This window comes from Engraulis encrasicolus, chromosome 24 (assembly GCF_034702125.1).
Source record: "Engraulis encrasicolus isolate BLACKSEA-1 chromosome 24, IST_EnEncr_1.0, whole genome shotgun sequence".
NCBI classification, from domain to species: Eukaryota; Metazoa; Chordata; class Actinopteri; order Clupeiformes; family Engraulidae; genus Engraulis; species Engraulis encrasicolus.
The window spans coordinates 22640695-22667899 of NC_085880.1; the positions used below are offsets into that span (position 1 = coordinate 22640695).

The 27205-nt window shown below is 41.7% G+C and overlaps 1 protein-coding gene across 1 annotated transcript; it reads right to left on the minus strand.

Moving 5' to 3' along the window:
* Nucleotides 1-424: 424 nt before the first annotated feature.
* LOC134441823 (isoaspartyl peptidase/L-asparaginase-like) lies at nt 425-26231 on the minus strand. The gene is made up of 7 exons (XM_063192227.1): nt 26138-26231; nt 20383-20598; nt 19011-19153; nt 3906-4069; nt 2908-3026; nt 1844-1954; nt 425-1424 (listed from the first exon to the last, which is right to left on the minus strand). The coding sequence occupies exons 2-7, from the start codon at nt 20567-20569 to the stop codon at nt 1222-1224; spliced, it is 927 nt and encodes a 308-aa protein (XP_063048297.1). The 5' UTR covers nt 20570-20598; nt 26138-26231; the 3' UTR covers nt 425-1221.
* Nucleotides 26232-27205: the final 974 nt, after the last annotated feature.

Consider the following 27205-nt stretch of genomic DNA (forward strand, 5'->3'; position numbering starts at 1 on the left):
ACCGGCTGAAAGTAAGAACAAAGACCTCAGTCGTCTCGCTGCCATTCCGTCACATTGACCAATTGACTGTAAATCCAAATAAAGATGTACATTTTGTGTGTGTGTGTGTTTGTTTGTTACGATGCTGCTCAGATGAGTAAGTGATGGAAGCCATTAAGGAGGTCAATGCAAAGAACTCAAATATCACTGCCGAATCAGCTTACTAAAATCTTCCAAAAAATTGGATTGTGTAACCTGTTTGCACATAGCGCCACTAAATTTGTGTTAACTACTTTACCATGGCTATTAACTTTTTTTCCAACTAAATCTGTGTAAATGTAACTCCCTGAACATCAAATAGTATTTTACATAAGCCTATTTGATGGTGTTATCTGATCAATAACACTAGATTACAAAGGACAAACACAAACAAAACATAACAAGACACAATTTAACCTTTTATCTGTTTACAGATTATTTATGGACATTTTATTGCCAGTTTGCAGGCTTCATCGTTTGCACATATAATAGGTGTGAGCTCGCTTGACTTGACTTGTGATACCACCTCTAGCCAGGTGGGGGAGACAATCTATAGCGCTTCCTGGTGCTCCTCCTCTCCTCTCCTCTCCTCTCCTCTCCTCTCCTCTCCTCTCCTCTCCTCTCCTCTCCTCTCCTTTCCCCTCTGTTGCACTTCCTGGTGCTCCTCCACTCCTCTCGACTTCTCTCCTCTCCTCTATAGCGCCTCCTGGTGCTCCTCTCCTCTTCTCTCTGCTCCTATCCTCTATGGCAGTGTTTCTCAACCCTTTTTAAGGCGAGGCACCCTTTCAATTCATGAAAAATTTCAAGGCACCCCAAACCAACAAGCCGTAACATGGCATCGCATCCGATACCACACAAGCTTAGAAAAGTAACACATTTGGAAACGTCACACGACCTACATTCGAAGTTGCAGCTGACTGGGGCGACCTATATTTACTTTATAGTGCGTAAATGGCAGATGAAATATTCCACTGACTAGCATCAACTTATCAATTTAGACAAATATGAATTATATTACATAATTTTATTTATCAGCCACATTTCCGTGGCACCCCTGTTCAGAAACACTGCTCTATGGACCTTCCTGAAACGCCTCTCCTCTCCTCACCTCCTGATGCTGATACTCTCTTCTCCTCCCCGGAGCCTCCTGAAAGTCCCGTCCTCTCCTCTCCGCTCCCCTCCTCTCCTATCCCCCCCTCTCCTCTATGGCGCCTCCTGGTTCTTCTCCTTGGGCTCGATGCCGTAGTGGAGAGCCACCCCGTCCACACAGGCCCAGGGCATGCGCACTGTGGTGAAGTTGGCGGCCCATTGGCCAGAGGGGCCCACGGCTATGGCTCCGCCTCCGCCACGCACTCGCTCCCCCATGTGCTGCAGGGACTTCTCAACCGCCTCCGGGATCCCACGTCCTGAACACAGCAGAAACAGCAGTGTTATTTTAACTCTTTAAGAGTTGAAAGTAACTAAATGATTAACTATCATTTCAGATAGATTCAGATATTCTTAAGTTTACTATTTGGTGAGTGTAACAAACAGTGTAACAAGCAGTTGTCATTTTCATTGTCTGAACCACCACATCCTAATGTGCAAATCATCATCTAAGTGAAATCACTGGCATTAACGTGCACAGGCAGCAGTATGGCAGCTTTTTTAAATTAACTGAATCCAGGATGGACAAATCTAATGCACACATAGACACACACAAACACATACAATCAAAGACTGACACAAACAATACAATCAAAGACACACACACACACACACACACACACGTGCGTGATCAGAAAGAAGATCTTATACATGGAGAATGTAAAATGCTGAACAGTACCTTGCTCGACGTGGAAGAGTATTAGTCTGGCCAAGGTGACTTTGAGGAGGGATTCTCCATGGCCAGTGCAGGACACCGCACCACTCTGGTTGTCAGCGTAGGCTCCTGATCCTGTTGGATTTTAAACAGTCACACAGTTTAGATTCAGCTGGGTCTCAGCACAAGCCTCGCAATGCTAACTGATGATCTGACTATATTGTTTTATTATACTGCAGCAAATGTAAATAACATTGAGGCACTGCTTTGGTTTCTTTGTTTACCATTTGAAACAGTGATTGCGCACGTACTGTACAATACAGCACAATATCAGTGAAATGCACAACCTGACCTTTAATGTCACACAAGTAAATGTTACAGTGTTAATTCAACACTAAGAGACTAGGGCCAACTAGAATAATGTGAAATGTAAAGTGCTGAATTAATGCTGCAAAATCTACTGTGTACTGTACACTATGTTTAAATGGTGTAACACTTTAATGGCTGTATAGTAGACCAGGGGTTCCCAACATTTTCCAAATTAGGGCCCACTTGAAACTCGGCCCACAGTTTGAGAATCACTGCTATACACTACATACTGTATGTACGTACAATAGGGCTGCTCAAGGAAATCAATCGAAAATCTCGACTTTGGCCAAGACAATTGCAAAAATGAAAATTGTGATTTAATTGGGATCACGTGGGGGCAAGAGACCTGCCTTCGGGCATCCTTGAAGCCAGCATGTTGGCAGGTTGGTGTTTCTGGCTAAATATCTATAGGCCCGTGTAAGCTTCATGCTAATGATTTGTACATAATTAGGCCCATTACAATTCTGTTTTATTTTGTTCATCCCTTATGATACATTCTCGGTTATATTTCAGTTCGTGATTTTCTGCACAAAAATCTGTTGTCAATTGTTGAATTAATAATTGTGATTTCAATTTTGATCCAAATAATCGTGATTATACAGTATATTTTTTAGATAATCGTGCAGCCCTAACGTAAACTATCTTACACTATACTATACTGTGTTTAAATGGTGCATACAAGTGAAATAGCAACTAAGTAGTAGTTAGTAGTACGGTACCTATAATGGGGGCGCCTCCGACCCTGCCCACCATTTTGTGTCTGATTCCTCCAGTTGATGTGGCGCAGGCAAGATTACCATGGCGATCCAAAGCTACTGCACCCACTGTGTCATTTGACCTAACATGGAGAGGGCAAGGATAGTTAGTCTGGCGAGGACCGCAATGGAAAGCTTTACTTTTACTTTTATTTTTCAGGACATCACACATTAAAGAACACATACATACATACATACATACATACATACATACATACATACATACATACATACATACATACATACATACATACATGCATACATAGTACAATGAACATATACATACATCCACTGTAAGAAATTTCTCTGCAAAATAACAGCATGCTACAGGCAATTCTTTTTACCTGTAATTCTACTGTTATTTTACGCCAAACATCATCTGCCGCATAATGCTGTTTAATGTATCACAGTACACAACAATATTTCAACAGCAATCAAACTGTTAAAATAACAATACTCTACAGAACGTTCACAGTATTAGTACTGTTAAAATAAAAGTGCTTTACAATATCTATATTGTAGTTGTATAGGTAAAATAACAGTACACTTAAGTTAAAAAGTTTGATAAGAAGATTGTACTGTGAGATGATAGGCAATTACTGGGTCATATCTGCATTAATGAATATGGCCGTGGCAACTTCCTGCCCTACCCATCATCCTCCATAACTGTGGTACCCTGGCCATGTTACCGTCCCACCCTCCCATCATTTTCCTGACCTTTATTTCTGAGAGTGCATGCATGATATTGAAGCAACAGTGCTCCGATTATTTTTTGACTGGAGAAATGGAATCCTGCTACAGTCTCCCAGACCTAGTAGTAGAGCTCACAAAGCTACACGAAACCACTGGTCAGGCAGGAGCCAGTCAAATCCTTTCACTACCTTACCGTACAAAAACATCAAAAGGATGCAGGATGTGGGATACGACTTGTTGAATAGCTAGAGTAGGACTTATGAACTCACCACTGCGTGTTGAACTCCTCCTTGACCTGGTTGGAGTAGCACTTCTGTCTCTCCCACTCCTTCCTCTCCATCTCTGTCACCAGGGCTTCAGTGGGGACCGTGAGGATGCCCAGCTTCTCTGCGAACAGGCTGGCACCTCTATCAGTCAGTATGCCATGGTCCGTCTGCAGTCATGGAGAGGATCGGCCCACCAGAATAAACAAGAATGACAACAAATGCATATTAGACAACAATGACAGATTATAACAAATATATATATTGCGCTCAACAGATAGGCAAAACTAGAGCAATTACAGCAAAGAGAGGTAACACTTTATAATAATGTCTGCTTATAATAGTCAGGGACCCAAACCCTCAAAAGTGCTTTAAAATGGGAGGAACCTGACACGGCGCGTTATACTTTTTATTTGTAATTTTTTTGATAGTTCTATCCCTTAGGACAAATAATTAGAGGGTCTGCTCGGTCGGAAATACCGCGAAAAAAAGTTGTGCCTATTTTAATGTATGTACCCTTCATTTTTCGAGAGAAATTTCTGAAAAATGAAAAATGACCTGAAATCCTTGGTGGTTTGGTTAAGCTGTCCAAAAAGGCTTGCCTGGTGCACAGGACACACCTACTGACTATATTCAATAAAGAAAATATTGTTAAACCACATTTGAACATGATTTTGGCTCAATTTTATGTCATAAAATTAGGCTTTTTTTTCACTTTTTTGCTATATTTTCAACTTTTCTTCTCTGGCAATCAAGTTTTTCTCCAAGGTTTGACATCAGACAATATGCCATTCTTTTCAGTACGCAGTATAGTGATACCACAGCAAAAACTATGAAAATACAACCAAAATCAATGGATCTGTGGGGACTTGAACTCTAGTTGGTGATCAACAGGCCCAGAAAGTCAATAGAATTTCAGGTTACAATTAAAATGCTGAAAGGCATGCTGAATACTGAGCAATATGACATACCCACCCACCCACACACCCACTCACACACACACCCACCCACACAATCTGGGGATCCTTCAATCATGTTCACCCCAGGTGACACCCTGCACACCTGAACATATCCCACACATACAGTGAGTCCAATATGTATTTGATCCCTTGCTGATTTTGCCGGTTTGCCCACTAATAAAGACATGATCAGTCTATAAATTTATGATAATATGTATTCAAACATGGAGAGACAGAATATCAAAAAGAAATTCCAGAAAATAACTTAAATTAATATATTTTAATTTATTTGTATTTAATTTAGGCAAATAAGTATTTGACCCCTCTAGCTAAAGAAGATAAAGTGCTTTGTGGCAAAGCCCTAGTTGTCTAGCACTGAGGTTAGATGCTTCTTTTAGTTAATGACAATGTTTGTGCATATAGTAGAAAATATTTTTGCCCATTTTTCTTTGCACATTATCTCTAAAACATTAATAGTTTGTGGCTGTAGCTTGGCAAATGGGAGGTTCAGTTCTCTCCATAGAATTACTATAGGGTTAATATTTGGAGACTGTCTAGGCCACTTCACGACTTTAATATGCTTCTTATTGAGCCACTCCTTCCTTGCTTTGACTGTATGTTGTGTATTATTGTCATGTTGGGAGATCCAAAAATGGCCCACCCTTCAGTGTAGTGGTGGAGGGAAGGACGTTTGCACTCAGGATTGCACATTACATGTCTCCCTCCATCCATTCATTGACGATGTGAAGTTGTCCTGTGCCTTGGCCAGACAAACACCCTCAAACCATAATGATACCACTTTCATGCATGATGGTCAGGAGGGTGTTCTTGGGATCATAGACAGCAGTTCTCTTTCTCAAAACACATTGAATTGTGATAATGCCAAACAGCTTGATTTTGGTTTCATCTGACTACAGCACCTCCTTATCATATCCTAAACCAGTCTGATGTCCGTAGGCAAACCTCAAGTGGGACTGCGCAGGTTCCTTCTGAAGTAGAGGTACCATGTGTGCACTACAGGATTTTAAACCTCTGTGGCATTAAGTGCTACCAGTAGTTTTCTCAGTGATTTTGGTCCCAGTAGCTTTGATATCATTGCCTAGTTCATCCCGTACAGCTGTAGGGTGATTTCTTTCTGTTCTCATGATTATCAAATCCCTACAAAAGGTCAAATCTTGTATAGAACCCCAGACAGGCTGATGGATAGTCATTTTGTATTCCTCACATTTTGGAAGAAATGCATCAACACCTGGGTCATTAATACCCAGTGTCTTTCTTGTGGCTTTGCAGCCCATTTAATCTTTGTTCAGGTCTAAAATCGTGTCCCTGATATCCTTTGACCACTCTTTGGTCTTTCCCATGGTGGTGAGGTTGGAGTGTGACTGATTCACTCATACTATGGACTGATTCTGCTGATTCAATGTGTCTTATATGCATGTTAGTGTGTACAGGTGTCTTTAATTCAGATGACAAGTTGATCGGACGTGCCCAGCTGGTCTGTGGGCCCGGAACTGTAATCAGTTGGCAGGGGATCAAATACTTATTTTGCTCGATGAAATGGAAATAAATTAATATATATTCTCTTCAGTTCATTTCTGGATTTTCTTTTTGATATTCTGTCTCTCCATATTAGAATACATATTATCATAACATTTATTGACTGATCATGTCTTTGTTAGTAGGCAAACCAACAAAATCAGAAAGGGATCAAATACATATTGGACTCACTGTACATAGGCCTACTTCCTGAATGTGACGCAGTGAGCTACTTACACAGAAGGGGGAAACGCAGGCCTACACAACTACCATTAAACACCTAACAGACCTGCCACTCTGCAACTGGTAACTCTCTGGAAAGCCAATATTTTCAGGATTAACATAACCCATTTCAGTTTGCATACAGGGCAAACTGCTCTACACAGGACACCATCACCTGCATGCTTCATACTACTGGAGAACATGAAGCTGAGGAACACATATGCACAATTTTGAATTACAGTTCAACCTTCAGCACCATCCAGCCTCAGAGTCTTTGTTCTAAACCCCACTATCTGAGCCTGACCAACCATCATGTACTGTGGATTTCCTCTCTAAAGGGCTCTGCATACTTCACGTGCGCACTTTGGCGCGTGTGGCGCGAGAACCATTAATGACGTCATCACTTGCGACAGACTATTCATACTTCAAAAGCGCTTTCGCTCGCATTGTCGGAAGTGCCCTCTGCTGTTCATGAGAGAAACGGCAGTATTTTTCGCAACTCGCAGCGTGAGTTCTACGGATGTATAAAATAGAAAGCCAAACACGGCTGCTGTAGGGCTACTGAACGTCTGACTTGTGACTTACCACATTGAAACATATATTTTTTTGTTGTAGCCTACATTGCCAGATCATTCCAAGACCATGTGAGAGCATTGTTCTGGCGGCAGAATTTATAAATAGATCGCCGAACACAACGTGCTTCTGAACAAAGTAAACAATTGTTTCACTGAACAACATTTAAGAGAGAAGATAAAATAACTCTCTAGGACATTTTATTATCCTCAAAATGATGCAGGATCCATTCTGTAGTAGCCTACAGTAGTTGTAGCCTCTCTTCGCAACTCCTGCTTTGTCTGCCTACCTGCGTGGTCGCTGGTGGCGCACGACAAGTTACAAAAAATGTGGGGTGCACGACGTCGCGCCACGGCAGCTCGCGCCACGGCGTGTGACGTCATTTTGGGTCACGTGACGGCGCGAGTGAGGTCGCGAGTGAAGTATGAAGGAGGGTAGCGCCAGTCACGACAAGTATGAATCCCCCTTTACGGTTCCCTCTTGCTATCAACACCAGCACACTGCAAGGGCATTAGCTAAGCCCTCTACTCTACACCCTGTTCGCTAACATAATGTCACACTAATTATGAATGAAGACAAGACAGACTACAGGAACAAGACAGAACATCTGCCGTCATGGTGTAAAAACAATAACTTCGTCATTGAGTCTAAAAACAACAAGGGAATCATTGTGGACTTTCACAAAAACAATCACAAACCCATGTAGTGGTGACTTGTAGGTGGTGGAGACGGTCAACATCTTTAAATCCCTGGAGGACACTGCAGCTGAAGACCTGTCCTGGAGTATTCACATAGGCTCAGTGGTCAGCAAGGCCCAACTATGTACCTTCTACCTGAATCTCAATGTCTCTTCTACCAGAAATTATCTACTACCACACGCACTGTGAGGATGTGGACACCAGAAGCAGAAGAAGCGCTGAGATACTGCTTTGAGTCCACTGAATGTTCTGTTCTGCAGTACAGTGAAAACGTAGGAGATCATTTCAATAGTGACTCTCAACCTCTGCATGGAGGAGTTCCCAGTAGTTTGGTAAAACGTTTAGCCTACTGGTACTCTAACCAACATGTGCATGTTAAATGGGCGAACATCCTATCTACACGTTTTAATGTCAGCAACAGTGTAAGACAGAGGGGAATTTTATCTCCTTATTTAATGCTTATCGATTACCTGTCTAGGTAACAAACACGTAGTAGGCCTATAGTTGGTGATGATTAATCACTTGTTATATGCAGCCAACCATACCATTCTATCTCCAATTAACAGTTGGTTCCAACAGCTCCTTTATATTTGTTATGATTATGGGGTAGTCTGACATTAATAATAATAATAGGAAGAGTGTGATAATGTAACACAGTTCCCTCCTTTCCATCTATCTAACAGCTAGGTAGCAAATACCACAACATATCTGTGTTGCATCCTGAATGATACACTGGAGGCTGATGCCAACATGAGCAGGGAAGAGTGTGATATTTCCAAGCCATTATGCTGGCTATTCCATCCCTGCACTACACAAGTTACATAAGTTAACTTATTTCAAACTGATAGCACAATTAGTTGATCCAGGTCAAAGAGGGACATGTCTATGCACACTGGGAACACTGTTATAAGTGCCTTCCCTGTTTATATGTATGTACTGTATATGAAGTGTGCTGTAGTGAAATATTGATGCACTGTGTATTTTACAGTACATATTGATGTAGTGTTTATTTTGGGCCTCAAGCCTGTAATATTTAAAACATGTGCAAAAGAGGTAGCTGAGCCACAGCAATACATCGTCAACAAGAGTGTATAAATGGGTAAGGCGCCTATAGATTGTACCTACAGTAGAAGACCTCATCCCTCATACCAGTCCCCAAAAAGCCACACCCCAATGATTACAGACCAGCTGCTCACATAATGAAGACATCTGACTGAGTACTGCTGCTCTACACAAAGAAAACCCAGGTTCGCCATGCTTTGGATTCCATATAGTTAGTTTACCAGGAGAATGTGGGAGGTGTGGATGTTATCCTGTAACTACTGCATAGGGCACATTCTCACTTGGACAAAGGAGACAGTGTTGTGAGAATAATGTTCTTTGATTTCTCCAGTAGTGCCTCCAACATCCAGCCACTCTTGCTTAGAGACACACTTCTGCAGATGGTGGATACAGAATTGTGGTCAGCAGCACTGGAGTGCCACAAAGAATGGTGTTCTCCTTGGTATTGTTCATAGGTATTGTTCATCCTATACCTACTTTTGCTACAGCACTTATATCTACCACATGCAAGTTTCCATAATGACACTACAATTGTGAGGTGGATCAAGGGTGGGCTGGAGGGGGAGTACAGGCGACAGGTGGATAACTTTAGGAGAACCACCCCTCCACTCTATAAGAGAGGGTTCTACACAGTGTGGCCTAAAACATCAGCATCAAAAAGGTCTCACACACATGTTGTATGACTGCCCTTTTCTTTGATTGTGATACAAATTTGGTGTTGTATTGTCTTAATAAACTTCTACAAAGTCTGGACTTACTTTCACCAAGTTTTCACCAATACAAGATCTTATATGGATGATGGTAGAGTCTGGGCACTATGCCACGCCTTGTCCAGGATATCCCAAAGATTCTCAGTGAGGTTGAGGTCTAGACTTTGTGGTGGACAATCCATGTGTACCAATGATGTCTCATTAAAATGTGAGCCTGATGAATATGCCTGTATTTAAAAATATATATAGAATTACATATTGATTCAGCTTTCCTCATTCTTAGACAGGAAACAGGAAATTAGACCTGTCACCAAATATTTCAGCGATTATTTTGAACCCCTCAAACAGACTAGCATATTTTACATGACATTATATGGTCTTTTGTTTAAAGAAGTTTTAAAGTTAAAACGAGTTGTTGCACCTATTGGTTCAGGGAACATAATTGGTATTAGAGTTTAGATCTCAATCTCATTCAGAATCTTGAGGTTGGTTGGAGAAGGCTTAATACAGTGTTCAAATTCTACCATCACACAATACCTTGGTGAAAACTTAAAGCAACACTGGATGGAAACAGTCCAGATATTGCAGATTGAGTGTGACCTCATACTATGCACCATATGCATCTGTGCCTGCTTGAATATGATAGACCTACATATTCTTATGGTAACACCACCCTCTCCTATACCAAGACTGGAAGATGAGGACCCACAACTTTCAAGCCAGAAGTGAGCTATTTCTGGTAATGAATGGACATTTTATCACTAGAACCTCATCTCCATGACATACTGCTGTATGTGCGCTGCGTATATGATGTGTATTACATTATGTGTGTGGTTGTGTGAACTGACTTATAGTTAAATGTGTGTTATATGTTAAATATGTTGTGCAATAATATGTATTGTGTTTTTCATATCTATTTATGTATGCTGCTCAATACCTTAATTTCATTCAGGATTAAAAAAATGTGTACTCCACACAATGTATTTTTCACAATTTTGAGAGTAGTCTCTAGGCTTTCCTCTTGGTTACTGTGCCTGCAGATGGCAGAAGGTACGCTAGGTGTTCAATGGTAGTTGTTAACATCTGCCATCTCCCCCTTCTGTGAAAATAGATCACTGTCAAATCCACAAAGTATGTAAAGTATATACAGGTGATGTACGGTACTGTACATAGTAGGCCTACATATGTACGTTGTGGGGGGTGCAAATCATTGTATGATCCCCAGATTACTTTGTGTGTGTGTGTGTGTGTGTGTGTGTGTGTGTGTGTGTGTGTGTGTGTGTGTGTGTGTGTGTGTGTGTGTGTGTGTGTGTGTGTGTGAGGATGTATGGCATATTGTGAAGTATTCAGTGTGCTTTTCAGCATTTTGATTGTAGCCGGAAATTCTATTGAGTTTCTGGGCCTATTGATCGAGTTTCTGGGCCTATTGATCACAAACTAGAGTTGAAGTCACACAGATCCATCGATTTTGGTTGTATTTTTATAGTTTTTGCTGTGGAATCAGTATAGTGCTTAATAAAAAGAATGGCATATTGTTTGGTGTCAAACCTTGACAAAAAACCTGATTGCAGATGAAGAAAAGTCCAAAATATATCAAAAAAGGGAAAAAAAACGCCTATTTTTATGACATAAAATTGAGACAAAATCATGTTCAAATGTGGTTTAACAATATTTTCTTAATTTAATATAGTCAGTAGTTGTGTCCTGTGCACTAGGAAAGCCTTTTTTGACAGCTTACCCAAGCCACCAAGGATTTCAGGTTACTTTTCATTTTTCAGAAATTTATCTCGAAAAATGAAGGGTACATGCATTAAAATAGGCACAACTTTTTTTCGCGATATTTCAGACCGAGCAGACCCTCCAATTATTTGTCCTAAGGGATAGAACTATCATAAAAATCACAAATAAAAAGTATAACGCGCCGTGTCAGGTCCAACCCAATTTTGGGACTTTGGGTCCCCGACTATAACGACAAAGTAAACTAGAAATGCATTCTCACAGAAAATGCTGGAAGCGGGCTTGCCTTTTGGGGCAGAGATGAAACAAAGTACTATTGAGAAAACAAAGCTAAAAGAAATCTTGGAAAAACTCCATCCACCCAGTCAGAAGTTATGGGCCAAACAATTCAGCCATCTTGGATTCAGCCATCTTGAAAGTGTTGTAGCTCTGTGTTTTGGGGATATACTAAATGACATACATGGTATTTTAAGTTGGCTAAGGAACACTGCATATGATAAAATTTTGAAAATCAACATGGCTTCGAGCGGGATTAGAACTCACAACCTCCATATCTGTAATCCAACCCCTTTGCCATTGATATTAAATGACATACAATACATGATATTTGAAGTTGGCTAAGGAACACTGCATATGATATCATTTTGAAAATCAACATGGCTTCGACTGGGGTTCGAACCTCCAACCCCCATATCCCTAATTCAGCACATTTGCCATTCATACTAAATGACATACATGGCATTTTAAGTTGGCCAAGGAACACTGCATATGATATAATTTTGAAAATCAACATGGCTTTGACTGGGATTCGAACCCCCAACCTCCATATCTGTAATCCAGCACATTTGCCATGCATACTAAATGACATACATGGCATTTTAAGTTGGCCAAGGAACACTGCATATGATATAATTTTGAAAATCAACATGGCTTTGACTGGGTTTCGAACCCCCAACCTCAATATCTGTAATTCAGCACATTTGCCATTGATAATAAATGACATACATGGCATTTTAAGTTGGCCAAGGAACACTGCATATGATATAATTTCGAAAATCAACATGGCTTCGGGCAGGATTTGAACCCTCAACCTCCATATCTCTAATGCAGCGGCATGCATTACCACTAAACCAAGCAGCTAATTGTCATGCATAGTCCAGCAAGACTATATTACATTGCATTGCAGAGCTGAACAATAGACTTCTAGAATGCTTGCTCGCACCTGCTCGTTAAGAATAGAATCTTGAGACAGTGACAGTTGAAATGGAATCCTTCACTGGCTGCACCTGTTGTGATTGACTGAAAGACAGTTAGTATTGAGCTCTAAACTGGGGAGAAAATGAGAATGAGTTTTTTGTCTTTACAACATCGTTGTAAAAAAGCTAAAAGGAGTTGGCACGTGTCCTTTTCACAGATCGGAGTCATGCTTGTGATCTCTCTAACAGTCTTTGAATGAAGTTTATAGGTTAAATGTTTCAGGCACAAATGGACCTCCGTGTGGGACATGCGCTGATCTCTTGAAAAATGCACTTTTCAAAAGACTGGGATTCTCCATAGAGCCAGGCCTGTTTTTTTTACAAACCTGTCATTTAAAAAGTATTGGGAGTTGGGAGATGAAACTTTCACAATTTGGAGACATCCCATAGAGCTCGCTAACAACGCGTCAACTAAACTTCTAGGTGAAAGTGTTGATGTTTTATGACCGAAAAAGCCTCCTACACTCTAATCTCTAGAGTGGCGGAACCTTGGTTCATGGAGGTTCCACCACTGTTTTCAATGGGGACCTAGTTTTTAACAAAATCGCCAAAAACGGGAAAACGACAAGAGACACGGAGAAGCCTATCACCATACACGATCTCCAAGCCGAGCCGGTCGTTTTAGTGTTTGAACGGTGTCTCTATCTCGAAAGGCCTAGGAGGAGATCCATTTTCTATTTTACTGCTGCCCTGCACAAGACCAAGCTATAATAATAATAATAAAAGAAACAGGACTTAGAGATTACTATAAACGGGCCTTGCTCTGCAAGGGCCATGCTCTGCATGGTCCTTGCTCCGCAAGCCCGCTTAATAATTAACCAATGATGAACAAAACATTGCACATGCAGAGCATGGCCCTTGCAGAGCAAGGCCCGATTATAGTAATCTCTAAGTCCTGTTTCTTTATTTAAGCAGGCTTGCGGAGCAAGGACCATGCAGAGCATGGCCCTTGCAGAGCAAGGCCCGATTATAGTAATCTCTAAGTCCTGTTTCTTTATTATTTATCGTTCTTGTGCAGGGCAGCAGTAAAAATAGAAAATGGATCTCCTCCTAGGCCTTTCGAGATAGAGACACCGTTCAAACACTAAAACGACCGGCTCGGCTTGGAGATCGCGTATATTAATAGGCTTTTCCGTGTCTCTTGTCGTTTTCCCGTTTTTGGCGATTTTGTGAAAGCTTTGGTCCCCATTGAAAACAATGCTGGAACCTTCATGAACCAAGGTTCCGCCACTCTAAAGATTAGAGTGTAGGAGGCTTTTTCGGTCATAAAACATCAACACTTTCACCTAGAAGTTTAGTTGACGCGTTGTTAGCGAGCTCTATGGGATGTCTCCAAATTGTCAAAGTTTCATCTCCCAAATCCCAATACTTTTTAAATGGCAGGTTTGTAAAAAAAACAGGCCTGGCTCTATGGAGAATCCCAGTCTTTCGAAAAGGGCATTTTTCAAGAGATCAGCGCATGTCCCACACGGAGGTCCATTTGTGCCTGAAAAATTTAACCTATAAACTTCATTCAAAGACTGTTAGAGAGATCACAAGCATGACTCCGATCTGTGAAAAGGACACGTGCCAACTCCTTTTAGTTTTTTTACAACGATGTTGTAAAGACAAAAAACTCATTCTCATTTTCTCCCCAGCTCAATACTAACTGTCTTTCAGTCAATCACAACAGGTGCAGCCAGTGAAGGATTCCATTTCAACTGTCACTGTCTCAAGATTCCATTCTTAACGAGCAGGTGCGAGCAAGCATTCTAGAAGTCTATTGTTCAGCTCTGCAATGCAATGTCATATAGTCTTGCTGGACTATGCATGACAATTAGCTGCTTGGCTTAGTGGTAATGCATGCCGCTGCATTAGAGATATGGAGGTTGAGGGTTCGAATCTCATCCGAAGCCATGTTGATTTTCTAAATTATATCATATGCAGCGTTCCTTGGCCGACTTAAAATGCCATGTATATCATTTAGTATGGACGGCAAATGTGCTGAATTACAGATATTGAGGTTGGGGGTTCGAAACCCAGTCAAAGCCATGTTGATTTTCAAAATTACATCATATGCAGTGTTCCTTGGCCAACTTAAAATGCCATGTATGTCATTTAGTATGCATGGCAAATGTGCTGGATTACAGATATGGAGGTTGGGGGTTCGAATCCCAGTCAAAGCCATGTTGACTTTCAAAATTATATCATATGCAGTGTTCCTTGGCCAACTTAAAATGCCATGTATGTCATTTAGTATGAATGGCAAATGTGCTGAATTAGGGATATGGGGGTTGGAGGTTCGAACCCCAGTCGAAGCCATGTTGATTTTCAAAATGATATCATATGCAGTGTTCCTTAGCCAACTTCAAATATCATGTATTGTATGTCATTTAATATCAATGGCAAAGGGGTTGGATTACAGATATGGAGGTTTTGAGTTCTAATCCCGCTCGAAGCCATGTTGATTTTCTAAATTATATCATATGCAGCGTTCCTTGGCCGACTTAAAATGCCATGTATATCATTTAGTATGGATGGCAAATGTGCTGAATTACAGATATTGAGGTTGGGGGTTCGAAACCCAGTCAAAGCCATGTTGATTTTCAAAATTATATCATATGCAGTGTTCCTTGACCAACCTAAAATGCCATGTATGTCATTTAGTATGCATGGCAAATGTGCTGGATTACAGATATGGAAGTTGGGGGTTCGAATCCCAGTCAAAGCCATGTTGATTTTCAAAATTATATCATATGCAGTGTTCCTTGGCCAACTTAAAATGCCATGTATGTCATTTAGTATGAATGGCAAATGTGCTGAATTAGGGATATGGGGGTTGGAGGTTCGAACCCCAGTCGAAGCCATGTTGATTTTCAAAATGATATCATATGCAGTGTTCCTTAGCCAACTTCAAATATCATGTATCGTATGTCATTTAATATCAATGGCAAAGGGGTTGGATTACAGATATGGAGGTTGTGAGTTCTAATCCCGCTCGAAGCCATGTTGATTTTCAAAATTATATCATATGCAGTGTTCCTTAGCCAACTTAAAATACCATGTATGTCATTTAGTATATCCCCAAAACGCAGAGCTACAACACTTTCAAGATGGCTGAATCCAAGATGGCTGAATTGTTTGGCCCATAACTTCTGACTGGGTGGATGGAGTTTTTCCAAGATTTCTTTTAGCTTTGTTTTCTCAATAGTACTTTGTTTCATCTCTGCCCCAAAAGGCAAGCCCGCTTCCAGCATTTTCTGTGAGAATGCATTTCTAGTTTATTATTGGTTCTCTTGTGCAGGGCAGCAGTAAAATAGAAAATGGATCTCCTCCTAGGCCTTTCGAGATAGAGACACCGTTCAAACACTAAAACGACCGGCTCGGCTTGGAGAATGCGTATGGTGATAGGCTTCTCCGTGTCTCTTGTCGTTTTCCCGTTTTTGGCGATTTTGTTAAAGCCTAGGTCCCCATTGAAAACAGTGGTGGAACCTCCATGAACCAAGGTTCCGCCACTCTAGAGATTAGAGTGTAGGAGGCTTTTTCGGTCATAAAACATCAACACTTTCACCTAGAAGTTTAGTTGACGCGTTGTTAGCGAGCTCTATGGGATGTCTCCAAATTGTGAAAGTTTCATCTCCCAACTCCCAATACTTTTTAAATGGCAGGTTTGTAAAAAAAACAGGCCTGGCTCTATGGAGAATCCCAGTCTTTTGAAAAGTGCATTTTTCAAGAGATCAGCGCATGTCCCACACGGAGGTCCATTTGTGCCTGAACCCTTTCACCTATAAACTTCATTCAAAGACTGTTAGAGAGATCACAAGCATGACTCCGATCTGTGAAAAGGACACGTGCCAACTCCTTTTAGTTTTTTTACAACGATGTTGTAAAGACAAAAAACTCATTCTCATTTTCTCCCCTGTTAAAGGCTCAATACTAACTGTCAGTTAGTATCAGAACAGGTGCTCCCAATGAAGGATTCCATCTTAACTGCCACTGTCTCAAGATTCTATTCTTAACGAGCAGGTGCGAGCAGCCATTCTAGAAGTCTATTGTTCAGCTCTTCAATGCAATCTAATATAGTCTTGCTGGACTGTGTATGACAGCTAGCTGCTTGGCTTAGTGGTAATGCATGCCGCTGCATTAGAGATATGGAGGTTGAGGGTTTGAATCCCATCCGAAGCCATGTTGATTTTCTAAATTATATCATATGCAGCGTTCCTTGGCCGACTTAAAATGCCATGAATGTCATTTAGTATGCATGGCAAATGTGCTGGATTACAGATATTGAGGTTGGGGGTTCGAATCCCAGTCAAAGCCATGTTGATTTTCTAAATTATATCATATGCAGCGTTCCTTGGCCGACTTAAAATGCCATGTATATCATTTAGTATGCATGGCAAATGTGCTGGATTACAGATATGGAGGTTGGGGGTTCGAATCCCAGTCAAAGCCATGTTGATTTTCTAAATTATATCATATGCAGCGTTCCTTGGCCGACTTAAAATGCCATGTATATCATTTAGTATGGATGGCAAATGTGCTGAATTACAGATATTGAGGTTGGGGGTTCGAAACCCAGTCAAAGCCATGTTGATTTTCAAAATTATATCATATGCAGTGTTCCTTGGCCAACTTAAAATGCCATGTATGTCATTTAGTATGCATGGCAAATGTGCTGGATTACAGATATGGAGGTTGGGGGTTCGAATCCCAGTCAAAGCCATGTTGATTTTCAAAATTATATCATATGCTGGTTCCTTGGCCAACTTAAAATGCCATGTATGTCATTTAGTATGAATGGCAAATGTGCTGAATTAGGGATATGGGGGTTGGAGGTTCAAACCCCAGTCGAAGCCATGTTGATTTTCAAAATGATATCATATGCAGTGTTTCTTAGCCAACTTCAAATATCATGTATTGTATGTCATTTAATATCAATGGCAAAGGGGTTGGATTACAGATATGGAGGTTGTGAGTTCGAATCCCGCTCGAAGCCATGTTGATTTTCAAAATTATATCATATGCAGTGTTCCTTAGCCAACTTAAAATACCATGTATGTCATTTAGTATATCCCCAAAACGCAGAGCTACAACACTTTCAAGATGGCTGAATCCAAGATGGCTGAATTGTTTGGCCCATAACTATTGACTGGGTGGATGGAGTTTTTCCAAGATTTCTTTTAGCTTTGTTTTCTCAATAGTACTTTGTTTCATCTCTGCCCCAAAAGGCAAGCCCGCTTCCAGCATTTTCTGTGAGAATGCATTTCTAGTTATTATTATTAACTAAGTTTTATTAATGCTTTATCAAATATCTACAATTAATATGTTCCAAGGTTTTAGAAACTTCGAATCGGATCAGATCATGGATCGAATCGGATTGTGACCTTCTGGATCAAAATCGAATCAATCCTGGAAATCTGGATCTATTACCAGCTCTATTAGTAGAATGCCTTAACTGCGCTCGGATATTTGCAGCGTTTCAATCCAAAACCAAATAAACCAAGACATACTAAAGAGAGTATAAGTAGATGATGAATATGTTCATCATAAATTCCACTCCATTTTACAATTTAACTTTTTTTAAAAGATATGTTTTGGGCTTTTTGCCTTTATTGACAGGACAGCTAAGAGACAGGAAGTGAGTGGGGAGAGATAGACGGGGAAGGGTCGGCAAATGACCCGGGCCGGAATCGAACTTGGATCGCCGATGTAGCAGTGCAGTGCCCTACGGTACCACTTGAGCAACGGGCCGAACTTCACTTGTTGTTGTTACAGCTGTGGCTTTTTGACAATGAGTCAAATTAACCTGCAGTAAGGGGTAAATAATAAATTCTATAATTGATATAATATATAATAAATTATAAGAGGTTCCACCAGGGTGTCAATGGTATGCTCCACAGTGTGTGAAAAGTAAGCCTCAGGCCGGTCCAATATCATGTCCACATTCATGGCATGTAAAAGTGTGGCAAGTGTGATGGGGAAGTTGATGTTCTGATCGCCTGTACCTAAATAACTGTAGGTGTAGTGTAATGTAATGTAAGTCCAATATACCATCTAGTAACTGGGAGGATCTTGCCATGGACGGACATATCTGGAGGAAAGCATTGCATGAGGGTGCAGAACACCATGAAAACAAACTCCACCATGCCACACAAGCAAAGCAACAACGCCGAAAGGATCACATGAAAAAGGCTGCAGAAATACCCACCACCTCTACTTTCCCATGCCCTAACTGCACCAAGATAAGTGGATCAAGGATTGGTCTCCACAGTCACCTGAAGACCCACAAATAGGAAAACCCTACTGAGAGGACAGTCATACTCGTTTCGAGTGACCGCTGATGATGATGATGAATGTACGGTAATGTCGAGTGTACCTTTTCCATGACGGCCCTGGCCAGGGTGACAGGGTTGGCGATGTTCCTGACGGAGGTGACGGCTCCTGAGGCCAGCGTGCTGCCGTCCATGATGATGGCGTCAAGTTCCACATCCCCAGCCGCATTCATCACCGAGCCGTGACCTGATTACCCACGTGCACGTACGCACGCACACAGTACACACACACACATAAGTACAGTACATACACAATGCTGTGCCAGCTCAATCAAAGGTTAGGACGTCTCTTTCAGAAATAGAGAGCACAGCCCCAGTCCTAATTTTTCACTCAAGCAGAGGGTCAATGGCCCAGCACTTGTTGAACTATAGTACTACACCACTATGACAGTGCAGAGGGGACTTTAGTAATACATTACAACTTGGTCATTGCCATTCTGGTAACAGATAATGTATCTAATAATGTACCTAGATAATTTGACTTACTGACAAACACTTATTAAGTCTGTAAAAAGAATACAATACTTGACAAAACATTTTTAAAGCATTACACAACTGTGCAGACAGAAACTGTTGGATGCGACATTGTGGATGGGCAGACTGAACGGATTTAGCAAAATTTTACTCTTGCACAAGTTTACCATGCTTTATCACTCTGCAGTACTGTGTAAACTGGCATGCAATCTATGCCTGATCAAGATAGAATTGTGTTATCTCCTGTGTTATATTAGAAAGTCGACCAATTATGTTTGCTTACATCACTCTTCTGTAAACAACACTTCCTTGTTTTTGGCACTCACATTTGGCAAACTCTTTCAAAGTCATGACCTTCTGATGACCATTAGCAGAGTTAGTTACGTAGTTATTTATTGCTACTCTACGTTTTATGCATTTAGACGCTGATAACACTGCCCTTATCCCTGCTCATGTCCGTGAACTCCCCTGAGAGAACAATACATACCAGTAATATGAAAAAAATGAAAGTTAATTATTTATGAAGCAATATGCATTGGAAAAATGTTTAATGGAGCCATGCTCTTATTACTATGCATGTGTGATATGTACAGTATATGGGGACCCTAACAGACCTCACTTGCGTCAAAGACAGGGATGTCTTCCAGAGATCTGACTGCTGCCTGTGTGCAAGCACGCCGGAACAAGTTTTAAAGTGGTGGTGCATTTTTTTCTTTATTTCTTAACAGTGTTACTGCTACTGCACTCAACTCATTTGTCTGCAGTTGAGAAAGCCTCATTCAGGAAGCCCAATGGGGACGAAAATGGACCACTGCGTCCCCCTTCCTGGCACCTATGCCTATGTGTTACATGTGTGCTATGCATGGATGCATATTACTATGCATGTGTGTTATGTACAGCGTATACTATGCAGACAGCTGAGACGAAACCAACAGCCCTCACCGGCGTCAAAGGCAGGGTTGTCTTCCAGAGATCTGACAGCGGCCTCCACGGCGTCCAGGGCAGAGGCTCCCTTCTCCAGCACCGCATATCCAGCCCGAGCCGCTGCCTTCACACCGTCTACGCTGGCTCTGCACAGCGCGTCTGGACAAGCCCCCGAGCCGCCATGCACCACAATCACTGGCTTCATGTTGGTTTTCAAGAGTTCCAGATGGAGGTCTAAGTGAGACAACACACAAGAAAAAACGTGGGGAAAATATTTAAAGGAGAAAAAAAAGATTGGTAAGCAACAAAACATACAAACGACAAAACAAGGATATGAAGAATCAAATTTCTCCAGACATGAGAGAGGGTTGTTTACAGGAGGTGTGCTGTGCTGACAGGCTGATGAGGCCAAGAGGAGTGGAAGTGGAGAGGACCGGATAGGAGGAGAGGAGCAGATAGGAGAAGAGGAAATGAGAGAGAAATGAGCCTGCCAATGGCCTCCTGAGCAGATCCTATATGCACTGTCATTTCTTCCATTCAGTTTTTTTTTTTTAACTGTACTTCATTTGGTTGGGAGTGTGTGAACTAACTTGTAATTCCAGAAATATGAAATCACTGGAGCAGCCGTCTAAAGGGCCGTACACACGTCGCTGCTAGTTACTCGCTCAGCAAATGAACTCAATACAATGTCAATGTGTTCCAGCAAGACAAGCAGGCGAGTAGGCGAGTACTGTACAAGCGGTGCGATGTGGGCGGATCCCGAGTTGAAAATATTTTATCTTCGAGCTTGGTAGGCCTACTTCTCGCCTGTTCATTGGCAGTTAAAGGCGCAGGAACTTTCAGCGAACGTTCCATGATAGAGTGGCGAGTAGGCGAGCAAGCGAGAAGCTAGTAAATAGCAGCGATGTGTGTGTACGGCCCTTAAAGGGGTATGCCACTATTTTGGGGCTTAATACAGTTAAAATCATTGGCAGGGGTTTATAAAGGTGGTAAAATGTCTTATTTTTCATGTTAAGCGTTGTCTTGCTTTAAGACAAGATAAAAGAGGGAGTATGTAGCTAAGCTAGTGAAAGTCGATGGATCACTGTAACATGTAGTATGCTACACGGATGCATGGGTCTCTAAAACCTGTGCGAGGGAAAGGGCTCCCTCTGGCAATTCTGCCACACTGGACAAAAGACCAAGTTTTAGCTGATGCAGATTGATTTTCACCAAGATATGCAGGATGCAAGGTTGCCATATGAGGTTGATTATAACCAGCCCAAAATATGCTCAAACCCCGCCTGGAAGTGCTGAATCCCACCCAATTCTATTGATTTCTACGGCCAAAAATTCTGTGGTTTTTTTTCTCCAAAATAATTTTTACCCGCAGACGGCCATCCTAAGTAGCCCAATAATCTGGCAACTGGCAGGATGTTGCCCATGCAGGCCTACTGCTTTACCCAGATAGCAGGGAAGTGTAAATATCCCTGGGACGAGTGAGGATTTCACCGTTCAAAAATACAAGGAAGCCACTGGGAAGACCTAGAGAATTACTCTGCAGAGGACTTTGAAAGCAGTTTTAAGAGTTGAATCTTATGTTACATTCATGGCTTCTTTTTCAGCGTTTTCTCATGTTTAGCTTATCTGTGCAAGACAAAAGCAAATACTCAAACTCAAACATTATGACCAAAACAGGACAACATTGTGCAAGGGCCAAATTGCCTTGTTATGCTTTAAACTTGGCTTGTGAAGATTCATGTCTTCGAGTTTACTTGCATAATGTTCACAAAATGACTGCTTTGCAAGTTATAAAGATGGATAAAGGGTAAAGGTGTCTGCTAAATATAGTGTATAGTAATGTTTACACAGTTATGGGAAAAGTACTTATTTGTTACTCACAGGTCCTCTAAAAGCCAACAACAACAATCGCAGGAGATAATGGATTTTGACAGATTAATTTACTCAACTATGGAATAATAAAGTGATTAACTCAAAGCGTGTATCGTTGTTGTTGTTTTGCCAGGATGAACAACAATCAACTGCCCAGGATGAGGTCATACAAAATCTGATCATCTGCTAGATAGTGAAGACTTGCTGTGATTGGTGTGTGAATTTGTTGAATTAGGCCCTCGGTATGCTTGTTGCAGGATAGGCTACGCGTGGGTGGGCATGATTCGTGCATGAACGCGCTAACATGCGTATTTCATGTCAATTTTGCACGGGTAAAACGCTGCATCCATACACATGCGTTACAGATGCAATATCTTCGCTGGGGGCGATTGTAAGAAACACTGCACTGTTCCACGCGAATGCTTCTGGTGAAAATGACGATGGCGGCAACTTTTAAGACCGTCTCATTGAGCCTGTCCAAAATTACAAACATTTGGGATCATAGCCTACTTCCTCATTGCACTTTAAAAAAGAGGCACACAAATGTAGGCGCAGTAGCAGTATCATCTCATTGCCCAGGGTTGTTTTTGTTTTGTTTTCCTTACAGTCTGTGTTCCAAGTTTCCGGATCGCAATGCTGCGTTTTCTGCCCCCCTGGATGACACCACCAGTATTTTGCGGGTTGGTCTGCTTTTACATAAAGCAAGTAGGCTATGTGCAGTCGGTTGTGAGCGGTGACGAGCGTAATTTACTGCTCGTAGCAAGCGTACCGAGGGCCTTATAAGGGGAAAGTACTGGAAATCTGAAATATTTTTGATTGAAACATCTGTTCCCCTACAGCAACTACACCATCATGTATGCACCACCTATTGTGGGAGACAGTGAGTCAAAGGAGAGCCCTATCTCGTGAAGTTTTCACGGAAAAAATGGGGAAATTAACTTTTAACTTCGTGGTGCATTCACGTTATTGCCCGTTTTTCGTGGTTGGGCAACGCTTCCGCTGCCTATTAATTTGAATTGCCTGACTGCTGCCTAGCAACTCGTGGTCAGTATTTTCAGCTCGTGTTGTTGCTATGGTTATCCCAAAATGGGGAAATTAACTTTTAACTTCGTGGTGCATTCACGTTATTGCCCGTTTTTCGTGGTTGGGCAACGCTTCCGCTGCCTATTAATTTGAATTGCCTGACTGCTGCCTAGCGACTCGTGGTCAGTATTTTCAGCTCGTGTTGTTGCTATGGTTATCCAAGCGTCTGCAGGGGCGGGGAGGGGGTGCTGACAGAACACTGCTGATACCACAGACATCATATATGAAGACTAGATGCGTCGTCCGCGTTCCCGTCATGCAAGCCGAACGTCCGCGCATGGCGGCCATGTTAGAGCAGCCTGCTGGCTCAACCAGTTGCAGTGAGTTTTTGGTTTTGGCCATCTTCAGATGGCCATAATTCCCTCAAATTTATTTCGATTTTCGAAAGGGTTGGTTTTTTACACAGTATAAAAAATTCCAAACGAAAGTATATGTTGATACTGCATAGTGATGCATATCCACATTATTATTATATTATATTACATTATATTATAATGTTCATAGGTCTAAAATCATGTATAATATAATTCAGTAGGCTTATTCAGGTAATTAAATAGACCCCATAAACAAATGCACAAAGTAATCTTTTATGTTTTCAGTAAAATAAAAAATAAACGTTCACTTTAGTCTACATTCTACTTTGGTTTCGACAGCTCCACCTTGTGTTCAAAATGAGTCGTGACGCTAAAGCCATCCAGCAACTTGTTGCGCTGTAGGCTACATCTCTCTTCCAGTACGTCATCTCTGTCGTCTATAATTTGATGCAATGAATATATTCATGCCGTCAACGTAATGCACAGCAATGATTAAAATGTGTATTAGCTGTAGGTCTATCTAATTTTTTGGACAAATAGGTTAAGTGGGAAGCATAGGCCTATTACTCTCCTGGGCGTTTTACCCCAGTCTACACTTAAGTTTTAAGGAGCCCTACCATTTATAAACACGTGTCAATATTTCAGCGAAGCAACAGAATACATTTTTAAGTATCCCAACGTTTCAACTCTTCACTTTACTTCAGGTGTAACGGAGGGTCTGTGGAGAGTTTAGGCTGCTCTAATATGGCCGACCTGTGCGGACGTGCTTGAAATACGCGATGACGTATCTAGTCTTCATATGATGTCTGTGGTTGATACACTCGGGACTCACTAATTCGACGCCCTTTCGGTACTTACGCCTTATGTCATACGAGCTGCAGGACCTGATGGCATATCTGGCAGACTTTGTTTGATTACCATGTGACGGTACCGAAAGGGCGTCACACTAGTGGGTCGCTCGGCAGCAGTCGGGCAATTCAAAAGACTAGACAGCGGAAGCGTTGCCCAACCACGAAAAACGGGCAATAACGTGAATGCACCACGAAGTTTAAAGTTAATTTCCCCATTTTTTTCCCGAAATGACCGAGATACGGTTGCAACCAAAGGAGGATGACTCGGATGACACCGACAACTCTAAAGAGGAAAGGTATGATGTAGGCTACTAATGAGATTATTTTTTGTGTTTACATAGGCCTAATGGACACCAATTACACTGACATTCTTTTGTAGGTCACAGCTTTTGAATGCTGAGGACGTTATTGCAGAATTGACCACCAAGATAACAAAAACATCCTGTAGCCGGTTCAACATCAACCGTGCAAATATATGAGACGGTGCACTGAGGGATTCAATTAACCCTCTGCATGATATTTTGGTCAAGTTCACTGACGATGAGGGGCAAGTGGAGGACGCAGTGCATGGTGTTATGGTGCATTCCCCAGGATTGGGAGATGGGATGTTTCTGACCTCCTACTTGCTGAAATGCATCGCCTGCTGAAGCGGAATGTTCAAGTCACGAGCTGGGGCAAAAGCGAAGCAAACCGACTTCGTCCCATTGACAATCGTGATGTCATCACAGCAATGGCAGCAGTGTTAGGAATAGCCTAGTTTATGTTGCACATTACTCAGCAATCACAATTTTATGGACAAATAGAGTTGGACAGGGTAAAAAACGCCCATGAACCTTTCTAAGGTGTAGTTATTGGCATTGCCTCTTTCAAAGATGGAATGCAGCTACATGAAAAAATGGTGTTGTTTACACCTCATTGTTTACATTGCTGACATCTTAGAGAAGTGGATATGTATTTGTGTCCCTTGTTTGTAGTTTGGTTGGCTTGCTGGTTGGAACGCTTTCAAGTAGGAGGTAGCTGCCTTTTGGCCTACTAGGAAGCTCCTACCTCTGGGGAATGTACCATTAGAACTATCAAGGATTGAATCTGGGTCGATGGCTTGGCAGACTGGTGCTTTAATCCTGAGCTGTGGGACAAATGTATGGCAGGAACCGAATGTCAACATAAACAGAGATTAGGCCTACACAATCTTCGATATGGTCAGCAATTGTTTTGGGACTGTCATTTATGTTATGCCTACACTTTGGAATTAGATCAGAGTCTTGTTGTTACACAGGTATATTTGATTTACCCCAACTGTACCCTGTACTGTACTCGGTCTACAAGCAGATACAGGGCGGATGAGAATTCCGGTGCATATCACAAAAGCTGCCACACCGGCAGATAGCAGACTCAAGTGCAGAGGTTCAAGTAAAAAAAAAAGTGTTCTTTTTAATTCCAAAAACTGAGAAGAATCACAAACGTTCAGATTTCCAGGAGGCAGTTCGTCCCAGAAGGGAAAAAACCCACAAAATATTCATAATTAGCAAAAGTCCTTAGCAGCTATTCTTCAATAGGCCTATATAATAGCCTATATATAAAAACTAGGAGCATCAAAGTGCATGAACACAAAAGGTGTAATCAAAAATATCAAGCAAATCAAGAAAGGCTCACCAGGGTCAACTGAAGTTGGCAAAGCGCCCAACAAACAGAAAAGTAGACAAGGAGCTTGCGGTAGTTCTGCCAGGAAGACGAAAGTCACGTGCGCATTTTCAGATCCACTTTCTTTGGCCAAACAGCGGTTGTCATTTCCTCTCTCGCTTGCTCAGGTACGGGGCTGGTTCAAAATCTGTGCGCGCCAAAACTTGCTCGGTACAATCGTAGACTATTTCGCCTCTATCGTCGTTTTCAGGAATATTATTTTGCTGTCGCCTCTCCTGCCACTCATGCATAGCAATGCACATTGTCAATCGGAGGTTCCGTGCCATTTCACCAGTCCCCGAGGCTATTTTGACTTTAAAACAGTTTTAGGGATCTCTGCGTCCGGGAAACTGGCGTGGTTACATTGTATTACATTTTAGGAATTTTGCTGCATTCTCCTCTGCCCTGTCTTTCTTGCGCGCTAGTTTTAGTTTCTCGACAACTAGAATCCCGCGGAGACATCAGAGGTGAGTAAAACTGTTTCTTTCTTTTTTTTTATCGGAAGTTGGCCTTTAAGAATCTATACAGAGGTGAAGGGGGCGCGAGATGTGGATGTGTCTTTTTGGAGTTAATACACAGTGTACAGACCGCTTCATCACATTACCAACTACCTTTTGTCTGGCACCTGGACAACTACTTATGGACGTGCGCACCCTACTTACAAACACTGTGTATGACATGTACACATCAATGTCTTGGTAGGTCATGTGTTGTTTGAACAGCTTGTACTTTTGTCTATTGCAGCACAACGCCTATGAGGGAGAGGAAGAAAAGGACCGACATCAGGCATCCTGTGAAGCTGCTCTCTGGCAATTAAGATAAAAATCAAGTCGGCCAACTCAATTCACACCTGGGGTTGCCAACACCCTACGGGGGAAAAAATAAGGGACAGCCCCCCCACCTAACCCAACAACAGCAAAAAAAAAGAATAGGCCTACTTTATGACATGTACAATGTGGAAATGTAGGCCAATTTCAAGTTAATTTATTCTAATGTTATGTCTTACCTCAATATCTGTTTCCTCCTCAGAAAATGATCTGT